Consider the following 20,343-nt stretch of genomic DNA (forward strand, 5'->3'; position numbering starts at 1 on the left):
TGTATTTAAGGGGTCCACGTAATTCCTCAAGACTTCCAATTGATTGTGTTTTATAGGATCTTAAAATAAAAAGATACTTTACAATATATAAAAAACTGATTAAGGACAACCAAATAAAAATACTCCACTTTAGAAAATCTCAAACTGTGCAATCTTATTTATATTCACTATTTTTTTTTACATGTCAGATGATATACATTTAAAACATCTAATTTCATAAAACAATAGTAAAACAAGTGAGGCAGACCCACATGATTCAAATCATATTTCTAGACAATACAAAAATGGTTGTTTCGAACCATGGTTTAAACAAAAAAAAACAGGAATGCATTTAGCAAGAATGTTGCCATAGAGATTTTGTAATGAGTTCAAGGATGAAAAGAAAGAAAAAAACTCGAGCAGTATACGTAGATCCCTTTCTAGCCATGGATTGATATAGGCAAAATTATTTTAAAAAATTATTTTGGCCTTTCCTAAAATGTCCTAGGGTTGTTCCACGAAGTGCTTTTTGCATCCCTCTGATATATTAAGTAGAAATTGTGCACCAATACTGAATTTGAAAAGCAGTTTATATTAAAAGGAAGTGCCATTTAATATAAACATGGAGAATTCAATAAATCAGATTTTTTTATAGAATAAATACTTGCTAAAGTGCCAAAATCCTCTAGGAAGATTTGACCCCATTTAACCCTAAAATGTCTTTACAGTTCCAATCATTTTGTTTCTTTGAAACTATTCCTTTCGAAAACAATGTTTCTTTTGAAAAATGTATCTAATAGTCAAATTGGAAAACAGAGTGGGTCGAGCATAACATGTCAACTCTGTTACCCAGGTACAGGCTTCAATTACCACTCCCTGTTGCACACAAACTTCTATTCCCCATGTCACAAGGGGTTTTATGGATGATTTAAGATTAGTCTGACCAACCCTGTTACAGTCTGACCAACCCTGTTACAGTCTGACCAACCCTGTTACAGTCTGACCAACCCTGTTACAGTCTGACCAACCCTGTTACAGTCTGACCAACCCTGTTACTTTATTTGGCACTTATAGTATTTTTTCCCCGTCTTGAGATGGGAAAACTTTGAACATGAATGTGCTCTTGATGACAGAAAATCAGGTGAAATCAAGAAACACTTCTCAAAAAGGCACCGAATTGGTGGAACAACCCCCTAACACAGCACCAATATACATGTGGACAGGCTTATCCAATGTATACTTACTTGAGGAAAGTTTAATACAAAAGTATTCAAAAACTAAAATCATGTTCTCCTACACTACTAATTCTGTACGTACGTTGAAGTTGAATTAAGTGAAACATTTTTCCACTTTGTCTTTGATTGAAATGTAAGGTATGTGCATAACCAGGGTGAAATGGGTATGTGCCAGATTCATCCCCTTCAATCTATCAAATGCAGATAAAAATAACCTTCGTAGCAAATGGCACGCAATTTCACCTGATAACTTGTCAAAAATAAACTAACCTCAATGATTACAAAATTCTGACCTCATTATACAATCAGCTGGCAAAAATAGAAGTGTTTCTCATTTTGAGTTTCATTAAGGAAATGCTGTACCTTCCTTGTTGAGTTCCACTGAAAGCAGGATGGTGCAAAGGGAAAAGCATGGGTTTGTGTTCCTCAACATGGGCATGGAATGGAAGGAGGGTTCATGGCATGTGAGATGCAAATACAGAAAGCCCAAACTAGTGTTTAAACCAGGCTTTCACATGTTATTTAGTTCCATTAGAGTCTGGTCCAGCATCTGGTGCATATCGAGGTTCTCTTCTTTAGCATGTGCCAGTTTCTCTGTTAAACACCAAATAAAACAAAAATATTAAAATCCAAGCAAGCAACCCACAACATGCAAAAAGCAACCCACAACATGCAAAAAGCACCCCACAACAGCAGGCCAAGGACCATCAATATTCGGGATGACTTCAATTAAGGAATTAAAATGTACTGTTAGTCAGAGTTACATAATTAGCCATCAAAAGCAAAACGCTTTCAGTTAGAGAAAAAAACAATGCTGTAACTATGCTGTGGCAGTAACCATACATGCAGTACACAGCTCTTATAGCATTGCCTTCACCATGCTTAAACTGGGGAAATCAATAGTGGTGCGTATAGTATTCTATATTTAATGGTATATAAAGGCACATTACAGTACCTAGTTGTAAGAGTATACACTAAGTATATAGATTAACCCATTACATTGTAGATAGCTTGTTACGCCAGCAGTAACCATCTCCAGCATTATGGGCATCATAGAAACACAATACAAGCACGCATCTTTCTTACACAGCATTATACTGTCACTATGGTACATAAGCTCATGGATGAAACATTCACACTATTTAGTCCTCATTCAAGACCACTCTTAGTTCGTTAGAAAGAAGGCGGTTTTTGTCAAGTTGCTGGTAGAGGCGATCTTTGCAGTCAGAAAGCAGGTAGGAAAGTGAGAGAACGAGAAAGAAACAGGAAATCAGTGCAGTAACAGACTAGAGCTCAAGTGAAAGCTTGATGTGGGAGCACTTCACACCTGATACCTTACCTTGTTTGAAAATGGCATAGATACATACAGTCTACTCTCCACAGAACAGTGCAGTAACTGCAGAAGGGGATGGATGGGTGGAATGCCTCTGAACTTTGTGAATGGAGATATGAACAATATTTCTCTGGGGTGGATAATTGAGCTAAAGAGTTACAAACTGCCAGTGGGTTCTACTCAATGTCTAAATATACCTTCCAGCACCAGAAGGCATGTACTGTACAGATCCTGCTTAAAGTCTTATAGGTGCAACTAAGGCAGTATAAAAGCTGCTAAATTCCAGCCCTGTATGGAGGATCACTACCTGATGTCATAAATGCCCAGGATATTCCACGCTCCCATTACATACCACACGGTTCTACATTAAACACCGACTGTGGGAGAACATATCATTGAGTGGCCTGGACATTCAAAACTCTAGTTGTGAGTGAATGAAGTGCTTGGAACACATAAAATGGCTAACAATTCAACTTAATAAATACTGAGAGTTAGGTGCAGTTAACTAAGTGCTAGTGCCTGTGATGCTCGCATTTAATTGAAAACAATGATTCGGAAAGTGCATATCTATTCATTTATTTCAACAATAAAATGATATTGCAAATTGCAGACTTCATGGCATCAACATCAGCATCTCAATAGTCAATCGTACTACTCTTTCCAACTCACTTTCAACAGGCAAAGGCAGACAATCCTACATACTGTGCTTCTCTTCACGCCTACTACTTTCCCTACTCGTTCAATAGCAATCCAACATGTGCCACCTCCCTATCAAAACATTACCTATACTGTATTGAGCCAAATGACAGTCGCCTTAGAAGCTACATTTGTTTTAACAGCCGTATGTGCCATGACGCTCCTAAAAAAAACATACCTTCATTAAGGCTGTAAGATAATCACTACTCCCTTAGGTATATACCTATTAAATGAGGGAAAGTTGAATAAGAGCTACAAGTGTGTAGTAGGCCTAATTGCAAGAACTGTTCACTGGACAGTGCACATTTCACATCTCGCCTCTCAAAATGAATGAAAATGTTGATCAACACCAATGGACATTAAAACAGAGGTACTTTCAACTGAACTTGTGAGAATGCCAGCACCATAACATGTTTATGGGTTCCTGAGACATAAAAAAAAACAATGACATTACTAACATCAGGGCTCCCTAGTTTTATTATTAGAGCCGCTTGAAAAATAAATAGAAATGAAAATTAAATTAAATTCAGAAGGAACAGAAAAGGATAGAATAAGGAGATAAAGCTTACATAGAAGGAAGAAGGTTTATTTGTATACAACACAGAAAGATTCAGAGGTTCTATACAAGAGATGGGATACAACACTGACAGGATGAGAACATGGGGAGTAAAGGAAAGCATGGACAGAAGGGTTGGGAAATGGAAGAAAGGCCGTGAGAGAGCAGAGCGATGCTGCTCAGCTGGCGGGAGGCGTCTTTGATGAGGTGTAAACAATTTATCTGTGCGGAAGAGAAGAGGTACAGTGAGGTACTGCTATAGGGGGTTTGTTGGAAAACAGACGCGCAGCAACACATCAGCGCTACTGGCGCCACAGCACAAAGGACAGGCTAGAGCCACAATGCCCCACTGGGAGGTATTGCCATGGAGGGATACAGACAGTGTACGACAACTACTGCAGCAACCACACCAAACCTCTGATCACATGAAAGACCTTTCCAAGGAGTCATGAGGAGCATCAGTTGACCAAACATTTGTCATACATGGTGCTCCACCTCCAGCTTTGACACATCTGATATCTTCTCAGATGCCAAAGGGGCACAGCATAAAACCAAACCAGACTGTAGATTGTGACAGTTTCCCCTCAACTGTGGTTATGAACAAAAAGGTATTAAGGGGGACACATGGGGCCTTTCTTCCATACAGAAGTAGACCTTGTTAGTAGTAAAAACAAGTGAGCTACACTTGGAAAATGTACAGAACACAAAAGCACACCGACTACATGGAGAAACTCAGTTTAAAGACCCAGAAGGCTCACATTGAAATATTGCATTTCAATAGACACCTCACATGCATTAAGGGCTAACAAAATATTATGAATATTTTGAAATTAAGACATTCATCTGTTGGTCGAACAATGTACATTTAAAATACTATCACAAAATGAATTACGATTACTTTTGTGTAAAAAGTAATACAATATGGTAGTTATTAAAATGGAAGCCCAAATGGGTAAACGAAAAACCTCCATGCTGTATTCTGTTCATACAAAACAAGTCTAGGTTCAAGTACTCTACTGCACTGCTAAAAATGGTAACTGACTTTAATGGAGAGACTGTCCTCACAACCACAAGTCTAAGTGAGAATGGAAACCATTGAGTGAGCTTAAACAATTCCCAGTTAGCCAGTACTTACAATATACAACCCACTTTAACTATCCTTTGACGAGGACTTTTAGACTACCTAGTGTATAGAACTAATTAGCTGCTTTCTAACAGTAACGTGAACCACTATCTTGTACGAACAGAAACAGATGGATTTCAGATAGACAGAAGATTGTGATGGCTGAACAATGGGGATGGGAGGTGCAAGGAGGTGACGACAGAGGCACAAGCAGGCAGCGCAGATGAAGAATTACATGGAAGTCATGTCGTTGAGGGCGTTGTCCAGCTCCTCGCTGATTGCCTTGTACTTCAGTTTCTGGGCATACAACTCATCTATTGGGACGTGGGCCAAGTGCACAGACAGGGAGGAGGAGGGGGCAGAGGTGGAGGGGTGTGTGGGAAGGGTGGAGAAGGGCATCCGGGTCATCAGCAAGAGCCCAGAGGGAGGTGGGTGAAACAGCCCAGGGAGAGTGACAGAGTGGAAAAGGAAGAAAAAGAAAGTTATACCAGAAGAGGATAGAACAGAAATGTGATTGAGGTCGACAAATTCCTCAGCATCATCAAGAAATAGTGAACAGAGTCCTGAACATCTCATGTCAGAGATATCAAGACCATATGACCGTTTCTTCAGCCCTTCTAATTACTATGAGAGCCTCCTGACACATGATTTAACCTACAGATGGAATATTTACTGTAACAAGCAGTTGTAGGGCAGCATATCCCTTACTGTGACTAATAGCTTATTCTCATTAAGCAGATGAAACTTATTTGTTGCAGATCAACCGGCAAAAACAACCCAACCTATCAACAAACGTGAATAGGAAGACCTGTCAAATGTCCAACTACCAAAGTCATTTCCATTCAGATGTGACCCAAAAGTACACCGACTCAATCAGGGGCACGTGTTGCTCAGAATAGAAATATGATAATGGAAATTGAGAGAGGTAGCAAAGACCAGCACAGATTAGAGTATATTGACGAGGTGTTGCATAGAAGGCAAGAGGGTTTCCTCCTCTTGTTAGACATTTTGAAAGAAGCATAGACACTTACCGAATGGCCATGAATGAGACTCACTGACACTATAACATGTAGACCTACTCCAAACAGATCAAAGTACAGTTTTGAAATGAACTGCAAAAAAGTCATACCTTCCAAGTCGTCGATGGTCTTCTCAAGTTTGGCTACTGATCTCTCAGCGAACTCAGCACGAGTCTCAGCCTGTGGTAGGTAGAGAGAGACAGGTTCTTAAGAATCAGTCTGTAAATGTCACACAGTCAGTGATACTGTGGGCCGACAGTACCCACAGCACTGGAATAGCCTGGCCTCTGGCCAAAGCCCCCAGATAGAGGGGGTTGTGAAACTTGCCTCCTTCAGCTTGTCAGTGAGGACCTTGATCTCCTCCTCATACTTGTCCTCCTTCTGTGAGTACTGTGGATCAAAAGAAGCAGAAACAGGAGTCATGCATCTACCCAACAGTAACATCTGCACCAGTCTACAGAGACAGACAGAGCCTAAAAACCCTCCCACTTTATCTTATATATATGAAACAAAGACCTTACATCTAATGACCTATCAAACAGTTCTAAAAGAAACATAAGCAACAAGGCTTAGATGCAATAGGTTTATCTTCAATTAACAGAACAAATACTGAAAGGCATTTGCCTGACATCTTTAAGTACAACGTTTTACTAATCTTATCCCTCTCCAATTTCGTAAGCCAGATACTGTAACCAATGACCCATGTGCTGCTGTAAATGGTTCTTCAGGTTCCTTCTCCTGCATGGCTCTGGGGGGGGGGGGGGGGCGATTTGGAAAGCATGCCTGGGTCTGAACACAGCGGCAGACTACCTACCTTCTCAGCCTGGGTCTGAACACAGTGGCAGACTACCTACCTTCTCAGCCTGGGCCTCCAGTGACTTCAGGTTGTTGGTCACAGTTTTCAACTCTTCCTCAAGCTCAGAGCATTTGCTGTTGTTTTAGAGGGGAGAAGGTGCGGAGGAGGTGGAGGAGGGTCCAGAGGAAATTGTGCCAAAATGGAGAGGCGTATTGAGACACCGATGACAAGTGGAAGCAGGATGGACAGAGGGAGAGCAGGAGGGGGGGAGAAGAAACAAAACAAAATAAATACGAACTAGGGAAATTACAGGAAGGAGACCAAAGTGCCTTAACACAGCAGGAATGCAACAACAATAAAGGTGGAGACTACAAAGACGCTTTTGTAAATGCCTTTTAGCTTGCAGATTGGTCAAATTAAGAATGCTAATATGGCATGTGAAAGATGTTACTCTTGCACAGTTCCTACCAGGTTAGAGGTGTAAAAGGCTCTAGTTCTAGGATATCCTGAGCATAAGCCCACACATAGGAAGAGAGCAAAGCAGAGCAAGGTGCTAGCAGGAAAGAGAGGCTTCATTCAGCAGAGTGAATGAACGTGACAAGAAGAAGTCGTACATAAGTCTGTAAAGATAGACCTGACAGAATACTTTGTTAGTCTGCAGTACCTTTGCCTCCGAAGCTGTAAGTGATTTTAAGCTTTGTTCCAAAACTCTTAGCTCGTCCTCCGCTCTTCGAATCAGTCTGTTAGTGGATGTTGTGAACAAAAGGCCATTCAAAACATGAAACACATGCAAATTAATAGTACATGCAACAACGAGAGTGAGCAACACTTCCAAAATAAAAAGTTAAAAGTTAACTTTGAGCCAGGCGTGGCATTAAATAACCTCATCCATGCACGTTAATGTGCAGCGTTACTCCTAGGTGTCAGTGAAAAAAATCTTACCCTTCTGAAAGCTCGGCGCGCTCTTCTGTACGTTCCAGATCACTCTCAATGATGACCAGCTTACGGGCAACCTTTAGGTGCAGAACACCAAGGAGTTACACTATACACAAAATGGCTGTGTATATACACCCAATATTTGTGTACATACACCCTATATGACTTAGGGTATGACTTAATCATAGTGTGCCATTATGTTATTGTGTGGCCAACAGCAGCTGAGAGACTCACCTCCTCGTATTTGCGGTCAGCCTCCTCAGCGATGTGCTTGGCCTCCTTCAGCTGGATATCCTGCAGCTCCATCTTCTCCTCATCCTTGGAGGCTCTGTTCTCAATGACCTTCATGCCTCTGTGGGGAGGAAGGGGCGAGACAGGCAGCAGATGTTAGGCTAAGATGAGTCCCATTCCTAGGCTCACAGATGCACTGCACTGTAACTCAATGACTCAAATCAATATCTCTAGGCCAGACTAAACCTGGGTGGGCAGGTACCACTGCAGACACACTGCAAGCAGCTCTCTGGGAGTGCCGTGGGACGCCCAATGCACAGCCACGCTGGCTGGCAGGCAAACTTTAATATGCCCTTTCAAAGTCAAGGCCTGGGCAGCTGGACAGCTTTTTTAATGGGACTGGGGAAAATATTGCACCACTAGATCACTGGAGATGACAGGGCAGGCCCAGACAGGGTCTGATCTCGTCTCAGATGTTCAGGCATTGGGCTGTGCAGCATAGAGGGTTTGTTTATACACCAAACAAAGGAATGGAAACAGAGCTTCAGGATTTCATATTCACCGCTGAAACAGGTTGTTTGCTGGAACCGGCCAGTGGCACCGCCAGCCATTACTTTCACTAAAGGTTTTAACTACAGTAAGGAGGCAAGAGAAACTCAGTCTAGTCTATGGTCTAACTCCCTCCCCACCATAAATGTATACCTCTCGGACTCGTCAGCCGCCTTCTCAGCCTCCTCCAGCTTGGTCAGGGCAGTTGCCAGACGCTCCTGAGCACGATCCAACTCCTCCTCAACTAGCTGGATACGTCTGTTAAGGGAAGCGACATCGGCCTCAGCCTAGGAGAGAAGAGAAGAACTTGCCAGAACCTGCATCGTGGGGTAAAATGCATTAAGAGAGACAAACATACAGTACAAACATATCAACATAAAGAATACTGGTGAATTTGCCACCTCAGTGTCTTGTGTTTTATAGGTGAGAGGTCTGGGTAATGACTATTTAAAATGGTGCCATCTCCATCTGCCAGCCTAATGACAGTGTCACCTGTTGGGGAGAGAAAAGGGCCATCCTATGAGGATTCCCCTGTGCTGAGCTGCACTCCACACACTGTGTAATGACAACAATGCTCCTGGCTGACAGGCTGAATACCTGGCCTCATTATTGGACCTCAGAGGTGACATTAACGAGGACTCATGGTGCACCAAAGTGGTTTACACTGTCAAAGGCCACACACCAATGAAGAGTCCCCAGAGGACCATATCTGAAGACTATATGAAGTTCAGCCTTTCCTCCTCTCAAAATGTCTACTTTATTGTTATTTTACTGGTGGTGTGACTGATCAAGTATACTCCCTTCTTTTCTAATTGCCTTACCACTAGTAACAACAATAAGTTATGAAATCACACTATTTTTTATTATTATTTTTTATAAGAGATTTTATACTGAGGAAGTGTCAAATTCAGCTAAAGATATGCTTTTGTGGTAATAAAAACAGAACATTTGATAGCAGAAACAATTGATATGGACAGCCACTGCTCTATTCTTTGTTTCTATTATGTACCAAAGTCGAATTATTTTGAATCTTTAAAAACACTTCAATCCCTTTTTGACAGCAGCCCATTTGAATTGAATGAAACCTCCCACATATATATTAGCCCATTGCAGAAGTGGTCAGAAAGTGAGTTTTTGGACTTGAATGCAAAACATTCAAGAGATAAAAGGTGCTCAAAGTTGACCTATTTTGCATACCCCACCATACTATGGTTAACCGCTCAGAGGCCTGATCACATACTAACACTAGAGTGGTGCGCAGGGTCCATCTCATGTTGTGAATGGAGATATGGAAACTAGCCAGTGAAATTAAGATGACTATCAGTTCAACTAGTGGTTTTTCCAAACCCCACCCAAAACATCTCCTTCAAATAAACTAACATGAAGTGACCATGTTGATGTTGGCAATTAACCCCCTTAGCAGCAAATGATACAGGCTTTATTTCCTGATTCTATAGCTCAGAGGCTGGCCCCCTGTTCTTTAGAACATGCGACAACTATTTGTCCTTATAAGGAAACCTAGTTTAAAACGACATTCTGCTATTGATGTTCGCAGCTCTGTCGCAACATTCTTTGACGTTATTTCCTGTTGAAATGGAAAATAGTTTAAACTCTGTGCAGCAATTATGTTAAAAAAAGGTACTATTTACTTTAGGTTATTATGTGCACTAAAGCATGTGCATAGAAGCCTAGCATACCCAGGAGATGAATATTGGGGGTGATACAGTACCATTAAACAAGCTAATATTTTAAACAAAGAACTGTTTGTGAAAACAGTTACCTTTGTATATCATGGCCATCAATTAAGAGAAAATATAAACGGATTATGACATCAGAAACATGGTTGTTACAGCATCATTGAAATCGCGCTCTACCGCCACAGCTAAACACTATTTACACTTGGGGCAATCATCAAATTCGCCTCGAGCTCGTAATCTGTCCGAGTTGGCGAATCGTAATCAATGAGCATGATAAATTTAGGTTGTTAGCTAACACAACGGGATCAAATCAAATGTATTTATATAGCCCTTCTTACATCAGCTGATATCTCAAAGTGCTGTACAGAAACCCCGCCTGAAACCCCAAACAGCAAGCACTGCAGGTGTAGAAGCACGGATGTCAGAGAAATTCCGCTATGTCAGTGCCGAGTGCATCGCCATTGATTTTTAAAGTCTGTGCTACTCACTCGGATATTAAACATCTCAAAAGCAATATCATTGTTTCACTTGGAGATTTTTATTTTTTTGCAGTTATTTTACGATATGCTTACGGATTCTCTGGTTTTCCTCTCCAAGCCCAATTCTCTCTGTAGTCTTTCAGCGCTCTCTTCAGCACCGTCTGCCTGCTGTTGCAGGGTTTTTATTTTCCGTTTAACGCCCTCCAGTGATGTTATACCGGTCATTATTTAAACTTTAAGAAAACTACGTTAACACTTTCCTTGAAATGGAAACTGAGCGCTACAACGCCCTGGAATGTACCTGGGGGGAGGCTGCTCGCGGTACTCGAGTAGTCTGTGAGGAGCGCACACAGCAATAACTGAACGTTAACACCGGAAGTAACCATGCTTTCATAACCTTTTCAAGGCTACAAACGAAAATACACAAGTATAATTTATTTTTTAGTTTCTTGTTTTCGTAATATTATAATGGTTAACCAACATTTGGTCATAATAAAAAGTGTATCTGTGGTAGACGTACTGTAATGATAAAGTCACCGCCCAGCTACTACAAGCGTTGACTAAGGGACCTTGCACGGGTGTATAGCACCATCTGCTGGTATTATCTAGACAGTACACATGGGATTGAAAATATATTCAGACTGTATAATTCTTTAAGAGTACCAAGAGGCCTTTTATGCATTTGTAGAATTTTACTCAAGGAGTTCAACAAATTCGTTTTTTCCTGATCTCCTTTCCTTCATTTGCAGTGATATGAAAACATGGGATAGGTGAATGCCAACCAAGAATGTATATATTTACCAGTTTAACGCTTTCATATCAGTGCAGATTATTTTTATTTATTTAACTAGGCAAATCAGTTAAGAACAAATTAATATTTACAATGACAGCCTAAAGGAAAGGAGATGAGCATAGGGAGTCCCTTTGGTCTATTGAGATGTAGGCTACCCTATAGACACTTTCAATACATGAAAATCAATTGTCAACTGAATGTCACATCTCATTTGTAATCCCCCTTCAATAATGAAGAAGTTTAATTGCCTTGCTAATGTTTTTCCATATTTATTTAGCCTAGGATTATCATGCCATAACACGACAAACCTAGGTATTTTATACATATTGTTTTCAGCCCCTGAATGCAGCTCCCGGTGTCACGCATGAAGCGACAGTTTTCCTTTTATGGAGCATTTCCCTAATTTTAAATTCGTCCCTGCATGAAGCCAAATGATACCGCAAGGAAGCCAAATTACACTCTAGAGTACGAGTTTAACTAAATGTACCTCAAAACAAGAACAAACAAAGTACATTAATAATAAGATACAATAATAATATTTAAAAATACTATTGGTCTAAAAGTGGATTTAATGAGTAAATCCCATTATTAGAAAATACTTCAGGTTGATGGTAGAATAGTTAGAAAATTATTTAAAGGAAACTAATTTACTATAGGCCTAGTCTGTTCTATTGCAAGAAACAAGCGCAGCCTAAAAAGTAAGCTCTAACTTGACCAATGACCAAATAAAGCAGTGTGCTATATTTATCCGTGCGGCGCACACGCACTCCGCTTGGAGACTGCACGTTTAACAAATGCAGTTTCCACTCGTAAATGTCCCCACTTAAGGAGCTGTGGAGAGGAATCTGATTTAGTGTCTTATATTTGACTTCGGGGTCTCATATGTAGGCCATCTATGTGGAGAGATTCAAATACCAGAACACTGAAACACCTTTGTTCTTTATATTGATATGATTTAGGTGATTTGTGATATTTGACAGACACACAACCATAAAATATATAAAATGACAGTTCAACAATATCTGGCATGACATCATGATTGTTTGTGATTTAAATATGATTATTTTATCATAATAAGCTACAGTCCAGCTGGCCCATAGACATTTAGGGCTGGACAGGTGCATCACACCTAAAAAGTATTCAACCTACATTTGGTAATCTGAGAAAATACTTTAGACCGAGTGATGAGGCCGAATAAAGGCCTCTCACATAACTGTCATTTTACACATTTTACAGTTTGATGTGAGACCGATGTGGGAAGCAGTGTGCAGGAATGGGGATTTTGTGCCCTTTACTTACGTCCGTGGCTGTCTTCTCAGCCACCTCAAGTTTCTCCTGGGCATCCTTAAGAGACTCGGAGTACTTGTCCAACTCATCCTCTGTTCCCTTCAGCTTCTTCTGCAGAGCTACCAAGTCATCCTCGAGCTGAGGTTTGTTTTAGTGTGGACAGTTTCACAGCGGTGATCAGCGGGAAACAGAGGGCGTGAGCGCGCACAAGGCGCAAGAACGCAGACAGACAGAGAAAGGGAGAAAGAGGAGAGAAGTTAGGGAAAATCATGCGAGCCACATAAAATACCTTGGTGGCCACCTCCTCGGCGTTCAGAAACTTTTCCTCAGCGGCTTGGAACTCATCAAGCACTTTATCACGTTCATCTTCGGTGATCCTTAATTTCTTTTCCAATTCACTTATTTCATCCTCTAACTACACATGCAAAGGACAATATTTTATTTAGTTGAATAGAACATCAAAGTGAATATACTATTGCATTTATGCTTAAAGAAGCATATGTTTTTCAATAGCCTATCCATATTCCCTACAGTAATTATTCTATATTTCCTACTTTATAAGTAGGCTACATTAATACAACTTCACCCACCCATCAATCAGTGACATGGGCGTAATTAGTAAACACAATTATTCCGATAATTCATATCCAGGTCACTTATTAGCCTACCCGTCGTGATATGTTATTCATAAATATCACTTAAATACTCCTTAATTCGAATGATCCGTAAAAGTGATACATCCACATTGAAGAGGTGATCGATCCACGTTTAGAGACTCTGCCGCGAACAGAGCCACTGGTATTCAGGTGCCTTTTCTAGAATCATTTAGATGTTCCATATATAATGCCGACCTGTTTGCTCTTGTCCTCTGCTGCCTTCTTGTCTCCCTCGGCTCCCTCAGCTCTGTCCAAGGCATTCTCCTTGTCGAGCTTGAGCATCTGCATCTTCTTCTTGATGGCATCCATGGCTGCTTATTTTTTGTTTGGCTCCACCAAATGTTTCGAAAGAGACCCGAGGAGAGAGACTGTGCGTCTGTGCTTCACTGAACGTTGCGCTGGAGTGCAAGCTCTTCTTGAATGTGCCTTTTCAAATATGTACTGTCGAGAAGGGGAGGGGACTAAATTCCTTCAGACATCCAATACTTTTTTTGGAGACGGCATATCGGGGTCCCTTCCCCTATCTTTCTTTATGGATCTACTCGGTGATTCGCTGCTCTCAGACATTTGACCATTGATATGACTATATATGGGATTTGATAGTTTTGTCTAGAAGGGATACAGCTTTTGTCAAACTTGACTTTTCAGGGCAGGTTTAGGAGAACTTGCGCAGCAGGTTATGAGAATTCACTTATAAGGTTAGTGTAATTAGGTTAAGGTTAGGTAAAGGGTTAGGGTTAGCTAAAATGACCAAAAAACTACGTTTGACTTCAAATTGGACAAAAGCTGTATCCCATCTAGGCATGCCCGATTTGATGGGCAGGAGAGCAGCCCCTTCAAGATGTAGGTTCCTATTTCTAAGGTAGTAAATACTACTGTTTGGGAAGGACACTGTCCATCTCAGGAGTATGCTAAATGTGCTGTTTTATAATGCTATTCTACACATTTTGTCAGGATGCTAAGAGAACATGTTGCAGTTTTAAAGCCAATTTCACACCTGTGCCAGTATGTTGGCAGTGGGCCATACTACAGTAAGTACAATGTATTGAGATTTTTTCCCCTTATGTCATTTTGAGATGATTTAGTATTGAATACTGTTTAATGTTTTTTTTTGTCCTTTTGTCTCAGGATACTGGACCATAACTGTGCCAGTGCCCAGTGCTATCCATGGATCTGAAATTGTCCTCCTGGGAGGTGTTGTATTAGATCAGGTCAAGTGTACAGTCAGTGAAGAGATACTGCTGGTGAAAGACTCAGGTCAACCAGCCCCTCGAGGCATTGTTCACAATCTGAGAGGCGTAAAATAGGAAAGAGCTGCCAGATAATGTATCAAGTAGTCTCCCTGCTAACTCTTTAAGTATTAGTTGGCTGTAGCCAGACAGCCTCCATGGGATACTGAAGTGTGATGGTATTTCAACCTCCCTCTACTCCCTTTGACAATCTACAGTAGCCATATACTGTAGTTCTAATCAAGGGTGCAACTTTGGTTGTAGAAGTTGAGGGGACATAACATCATTTCAATTATATTTTTTTAATCCAGTCTGATAAACACTCCAAACAGCCTACCTGACCACTCAGAGGCGTCCGCATGGTCCTAAAGCCCCCCCCCCCTATTTTGTATCACATTCCAATGATAAAACTGGGAGGGACAAAAATGCAATTTCAGAATGTGTGTGGGGGGGGAGGGGGGGGGGGGGGTTGCGCTGCTGGTTCTAATGTTAGAGAACTGTCACTGCTGTTCAGACTGTTCAAGATGGATATAAGAAGAGCAATCGTAAAACACAATCTACAGGGAACGAGTTACTTAAGATGGACCTGCATGGCCATACAGTACATGACAGTTTTTTAGCAATTGTTTAAGTTTGGAAATTAACCTGAAGAAATATTGATAAATCAATGGATTGATCAGTTTGACTATCTCGCATATCATCCATCGCATTGAAGGTTAACCATATCAATTGAACAGATAATAATTTGCCACAATTGACAAAACTAGAGGCAAGCCATTTGTGAAGCACTCGAAAGGCTAAAGTTGACATTGGTAAAATTAAATGTAATTAATTGAGTAATCCCTAATTGTTATTAGTATGTAAATATATAACTTCTTGTAATGTAGACAGGAAGCTGAAAGAGGCCTTCTTGAGTCTCTCCTTCTTGTGAGGATATTTTTAGTATTGCCTTCTTCAAGCACCTGCCTTGGTCTGTAAAGTTCAACTAAGTCACTATGCCAAGTGTTCGGGCCAAACCCTATGAGATAAGCCTCTAAAATAATCCAAGTCTTTCGTATGCTGTTCACTTTGAGTTTGGGCTGTTTTTATTATCAGAGCAACTGACATACGTAGGTTGATTGCCATTCATGGGTGTGTTGTGTGCGCTGTTGTTGCAGTCAGATATTTACATGGAGGGAGAGAGCATGAATTTGCACATCCCACATAATGTGGTAATGAGTCAAAATCCATTTAGCCTACTGTTTTCTGGCACATTCATTTATTTTCTTTCGCGTACAGGGTCCGACATTAAAGATGGTACATGGGGCGAGTAAAAACATGTGTCGGGCCAGTGGATCTCATCTCTCACTGGCCCTAAGGGCCAGTAAGTAACTTTTCAGCGCATTTTTGCATTCCAGTTAAACTTTTGCCTGCTCTGTCACAGTCTACCATAGAGCTCCACAGTAAACGCATCATAATACTCACAACCTAGCGGTCAAACATAGAAATGGTTCCAATTGTTTTTTTCACCGTTCATTTTTCAAATGGGGGAATTTAGAACCACTTCAAACAAGGTCTGTTTCATGTAGGCTTTCCTTGGTGTGATGTTTTGATAACCATGTAAATGTCTTTCAGACAAGGTGAAATCTATCATTATATTTGGCTTTGTTTAATCTCAGATTAACAATTAGGTCATTAGCATCTAAATTGACATCATGCAAGACTACAAATCCCTGCCAGTTCCAGCACGTCATCTTTTCTGTCAGCTAGCTAGCAGGACATTTCAATTGACTGTTCTATATAGTATCTAACAAAAATGTTTTGGTTTTTTATGCATTTGGTCTTGTGTCTTGTACATAATACTACCCTAGTGGTAGTCAGATATTTACAATGTGCCATGAATACTAGGCTAGTTCTTTGCCTACATGATATTAGCAAAATAGGCAGCCTTTATTTAAGCGGATCCTCTTCTCCTTCAGCCAGTTGAGGTCTATATTTAATCACTATAATTCCTGCCAACTATATGAAAGAGGTGAAATCTATTTAAATTCATGGTGACAGAATTCAGGGCGTCAACTAACTTGTTGACATGTTCTGTTGCAGATTCAAAGCCAGATTAACTGTTGCAGAATGTATCCATAATCATGAATGAATAAGCATATTTATTTGAAAAGAATGCACCTAGTCACCCATCAATCACAAACATCTGAACTCCAACAATTTAATTGTTTTAAATACATCTAAAATAGTAGAAACATATAGTAGACAATGCATACATATGCCTTTCAAACATAAAATAACAAACATCTGACTTGAAAGTAAAGATACAATTATTTATTAACCAAAGCCACAAACCTGGGACATCGAAGAGCACCATATTTGTCATTATAGGAATTAGACCAACACAAATAACAAAATGTAAAACAGCATTTTGTGATTTTTGATGGATGTGTTACAAATGGAGAAACAACTGGATGCGTAAGGTAGGTTTAATATAAAGAACTAGCTCCAGCAGGATGAGAAACACACTTAACAGACTCAAAATAAGGAAGCCATGCCTAAACACAGCTATATCAACACCCTTCTTGTCCATGTTGCTGCTGTCAGTTGTGAGCAGCACAATTACCACTGCATTCAGTCTGAAACCCAGAATAAGCAGAAGGACAACATTACACAGGTGAAAAAAAGGTAGCAAAAACAGTACACTTCATTTAGCCTCATTTACTGCCTTTTTAAAAAACCTAGCTGATATGGCTGACTTGCTTAAACAAATGTGGTTTCTGTCACTTCCTGATCTGTTTCACCTGTCTTTGTGTTTGTGTCCACCACCCTCCAGGTGTCGCCAATCTTTCTCATCATCCCCAGTGTATTTATACCTGGGTTCTCTGTTTGTCTGTTGCGACTTCGTTTGGTTTTGTGATACCAACCAGCGGTTTTTCCCCTTGTTCATGGCTGTTCTAGTTTCCAGTTTTTCCTGGTTTTGACCTTTCTGCCTGTCCTGAATCTGAGCCTGCCTGCCATTCTGTACCTTGCCACACCACACTGGATTATTGACCCCTGCCTGCTCGGATCCTGAGACTGCCTGCCGTTCTGGACCTTTTGCACCCTATCTGGATTACTGACCTCTGCCTGCCATTGACCTGCCATTTTGCCTGCCTGTGTACTAGTAATAAACTTTTGTTACTTCGACACTGTCTGCATCTAGGTCTTACCTGAAACGTGATAGTTTCTCCCGACAATTAAGATGTACAAACTATGGCATAAGGGGACGACGAGCGGTTAAGAGGATATCCGTCATTTCAATTAAGACATTATTGAGCGAACTCGGATGGACGTGGTCAATATAGCTATTTGTTCAGCACATTTGAAATGTACAGCGACAGAATTCAGAACATGGGCCATTCTTTCAGTATTCCTCCTGTACATCAAGTCAGAACCATAGGATAAATAAAGGGGGCATATAAGCAGACAATGAAAGCTCTTACAATATTTGATGACTGTATGTCTCTAAAACAGGCTATAGGCCACATGTGCACCACCAAGTCAGAACAGTAGACTAAATTATGAGGGGGAAAGGGACCAAATTATTAGGGTGAGGCACATGGGCTACTAACAGCTTACTGCACAACATACACTCAGTATTACTTTCTTAGTTTCGGTCAACATATCAATTTCCGACTTGGAATTCCGTGTTGGATGACCGTTCAAAATGTATTTTTCTAGTGGGAGCTCATTTCTTTCTGGAGTTCCCAGTTGTCTTGAACTCACTGGCGTCTGAGATTTCCAAGTTTCCAGTTTCCAGTTGTTTTGAATGCGGCAGAAGTCAGGCTGGATTGACAGAATGGCCAATGTTGAATATTTATCCTTTCAAGCTTGGCAAAGATACCCTTAAACCCAGACTTGGACCACACATCCACTCCACTGAATACCAGGCTAGTGATTTATTTGCAATGCTTGCAGTTAGCCACAGATTCCTTCCAAACCACTCATTGATGAATTTGTGATTTCCAACTTGTTTCTCTTATTTTTTTCTCTTCATATGACTAGGATTGAAAAAGATTTGCTAGTAGATTGTCGACTTGATTCATGATGATGACTGCTAGTTTGCTAGCTAAGATTTTGAAAGTATGATGTTGACATGATCAGTCCAATAAAAGCAACGGTAGATATAACGTGATTTGACTTTTTATCTGTGGCCAATGACCTTTAGCTTTCTTGAATGTGCACTTCCAATGTAACTCTATGGCAGTACCCAAATGGCTTGAATTTTGGAGCTCTACTCATAGATTTTGCGGTGACATAGTTTCCCCATGAGTGCTGGAACACTGAGCCAATAGTTTCCCCATGAGCGCCAGAACACTGAGCCAATCACGGCGTAACTAGAGAATTTTACTAACCTCTACGCTACGTATTTTCCGCTGGCTGCCCCACCACCACCACCACCACCACCACCACCACCACCACCACCACCACCACCACCACCACAGAAAGGACTGAGCTAGGCTGAAACACCTACATTTTGGAGCTGCCTTATTTAAGAAAGCAAAAATGAGACCATGTTTGTATGCTGCTTTATTATCTCAATTATTATTATTTTTTACATTGTTTGCAAACTGATTTGTGACACATTCCAAAATAACATGCAAAACATGCATGTTTAAAAAAAACAATCTCAGCGAAACAGGTGCATAGAAAGTAACCTAAAGGCTCATATAGTACCAATCAATACGGCTCATCTGACAGACAGTGCAGGTGTGGACCAGTGCTGCCTTGGCTGCAGTCTTCTGGTCTGCAGCAACCCCCCACCAAATACTAATTGAGTGTATGTAAACCTCTGACCCACTGGGAATGTGATAAAAGAAATAAAAGCTGAAATAAATCATTTTTTCTACTATTATTCTGACATTTCACATTCTTAAAATAAAGTGGTGATCCTAACTAACCTTTAAACAGGGAATTTTTACTAGGATTAAATGTCAGGAATTGTGAAAAACTGAGTTTAAATGTTTTTGGCTAAGGTGTATGTAAACTTCCGACTTCAACTGTAGTTAGTCATTGTGGAGGTCATGGGCTGCCTTTGAGTGACAGGTAGTATTAAGATGTTATGATGTTCCTGCAGGGCTATTCCAGCCCATGCAGCAGCAGATAACGTTTTGCATAATAATAACTGGCATAGGAAATATTATCTGCAGATTTGTCTACGACATCCTTTTTTTCACTCTGACTCAGAATAGCGATCTTGGAAAACAAATATGGTTTAGAGGTCAGGGTTCAGTTCAACTTTCATCCTTTCAACTTTTCACCATGCTGGGAATATGCCACAATCGTTTGTAATCATTAGAATAACTCGTACTCATAGATATACTGTACACTACAGCTGCAACATATACAACATATACCTCAATTCTTACCAGACAGTGCAAGGCGGTCATAGCAAAGTTTTGTTGAATTGTTATTATTATTATTTTAGGTGCTTTAAACAATAGATGTAATAGATGAAAGATGTCATTCTTAGAATGGTCAGAGTAGGAAAGGTCTTATTGTAGTTTTGGTAAACATAGGTTTTCCTTATCAAATCGACACATGAATGTGAATATGATTTTGTAGTTTCAGAATGTAGAGAGTAGTCCGAGTTTTGTTTGGCTTAGTGTGTCAACCATGTTTCAGTCCTAATAGGTCTTTTTTAAATTTGAAATTTTACCTTTATTTAACCAGGCAAGTCAGTTAAGAACAGATTCTTATTTTCAATGACGGCCTAGGAACAGTGGGT

General features: G+C 40.4%; 1 protein-coding gene and 1 long non-coding RNA gene across 6 annotated transcripts; one reads left to right on the top strand and one right to left on the bottom strand.

The window, feature by feature from the left end:
* Positions 1-142: 142 nt before the first annotated feature.
* Positions 143-13,788, bottom strand: LOC124036551 (tropomyosin alpha-1 chain-like). Of its 5 annotated transcripts, none has more exons than XM_046351298.1 (10): positions 13,561-13,785; positions 12,999-13,124; positions 12,722-12,847; positions 8,607-8,740; positions 7,908-8,025; positions 7,680-7,750; positions 6,796-6,871; positions 6,269-6,331; positions 6,052-6,121; positions 143-1,808 (listed from the first exon to the last, which is right to left on the bottom strand). In XM_046351298.1, exons 1-10 carry the CDS (start codon positions 13,672-13,674, stop codon positions 1,726-1,728), a joined length of 981 nt encoding a protein of 326 aa, XP_046207254.1. In that variant the 5' UTR covers positions 13,675-13,785; the 3' UTR covers positions 143-1,725. The 5 variants fall into 5 exon arrangements, with proteins under 5 accessions (XP_046207254.1, XP_046207238.1, XP_046207230.1 ...); XM_046351265.1 differs by lacking the exons at positions 143-1,808; positions 12,999-13,124 and adding exons at positions 3,814-4,021; positions 5,158-5,236 and having other exon boundaries at positions 13,561-13,782; XM_046351282.1 differs by lacking the exon at positions 12,722-12,847 and having other exon boundaries at positions 13,561-13,788.
* A 241-nt stretch (positions 13,789-14,029) lies between these two features.
* LOC124005550 lies at positions 14,030-14,923 on the top strand. The gene is made up of 3 exons (XR_006833652.1): positions 14,030-14,208; positions 14,320-14,396; positions 14,494-14,923. It is a non-coding gene; the product is annotated as an uncharacterized LOC124005550 (long non-coding RNA).
* The last annotated feature ends 5,420 nt before the right edge of the window (positions 14,924-20,343 follow it).

This window comes from Oncorhynchus gorbuscha, linkage group LG01 (genome assembly GCF_021184085.1).
Source record: "Oncorhynchus gorbuscha isolate QuinsamMale2020 ecotype Even-year linkage group LG01, OgorEven_v1.0, whole genome shotgun sequence".
In the NCBI taxonomy this organism is placed as follows: Eukaryota; Metazoa; Chordata; class Actinopteri; order Salmoniformes; family Salmonidae; genus Oncorhynchus; species Oncorhynchus gorbuscha.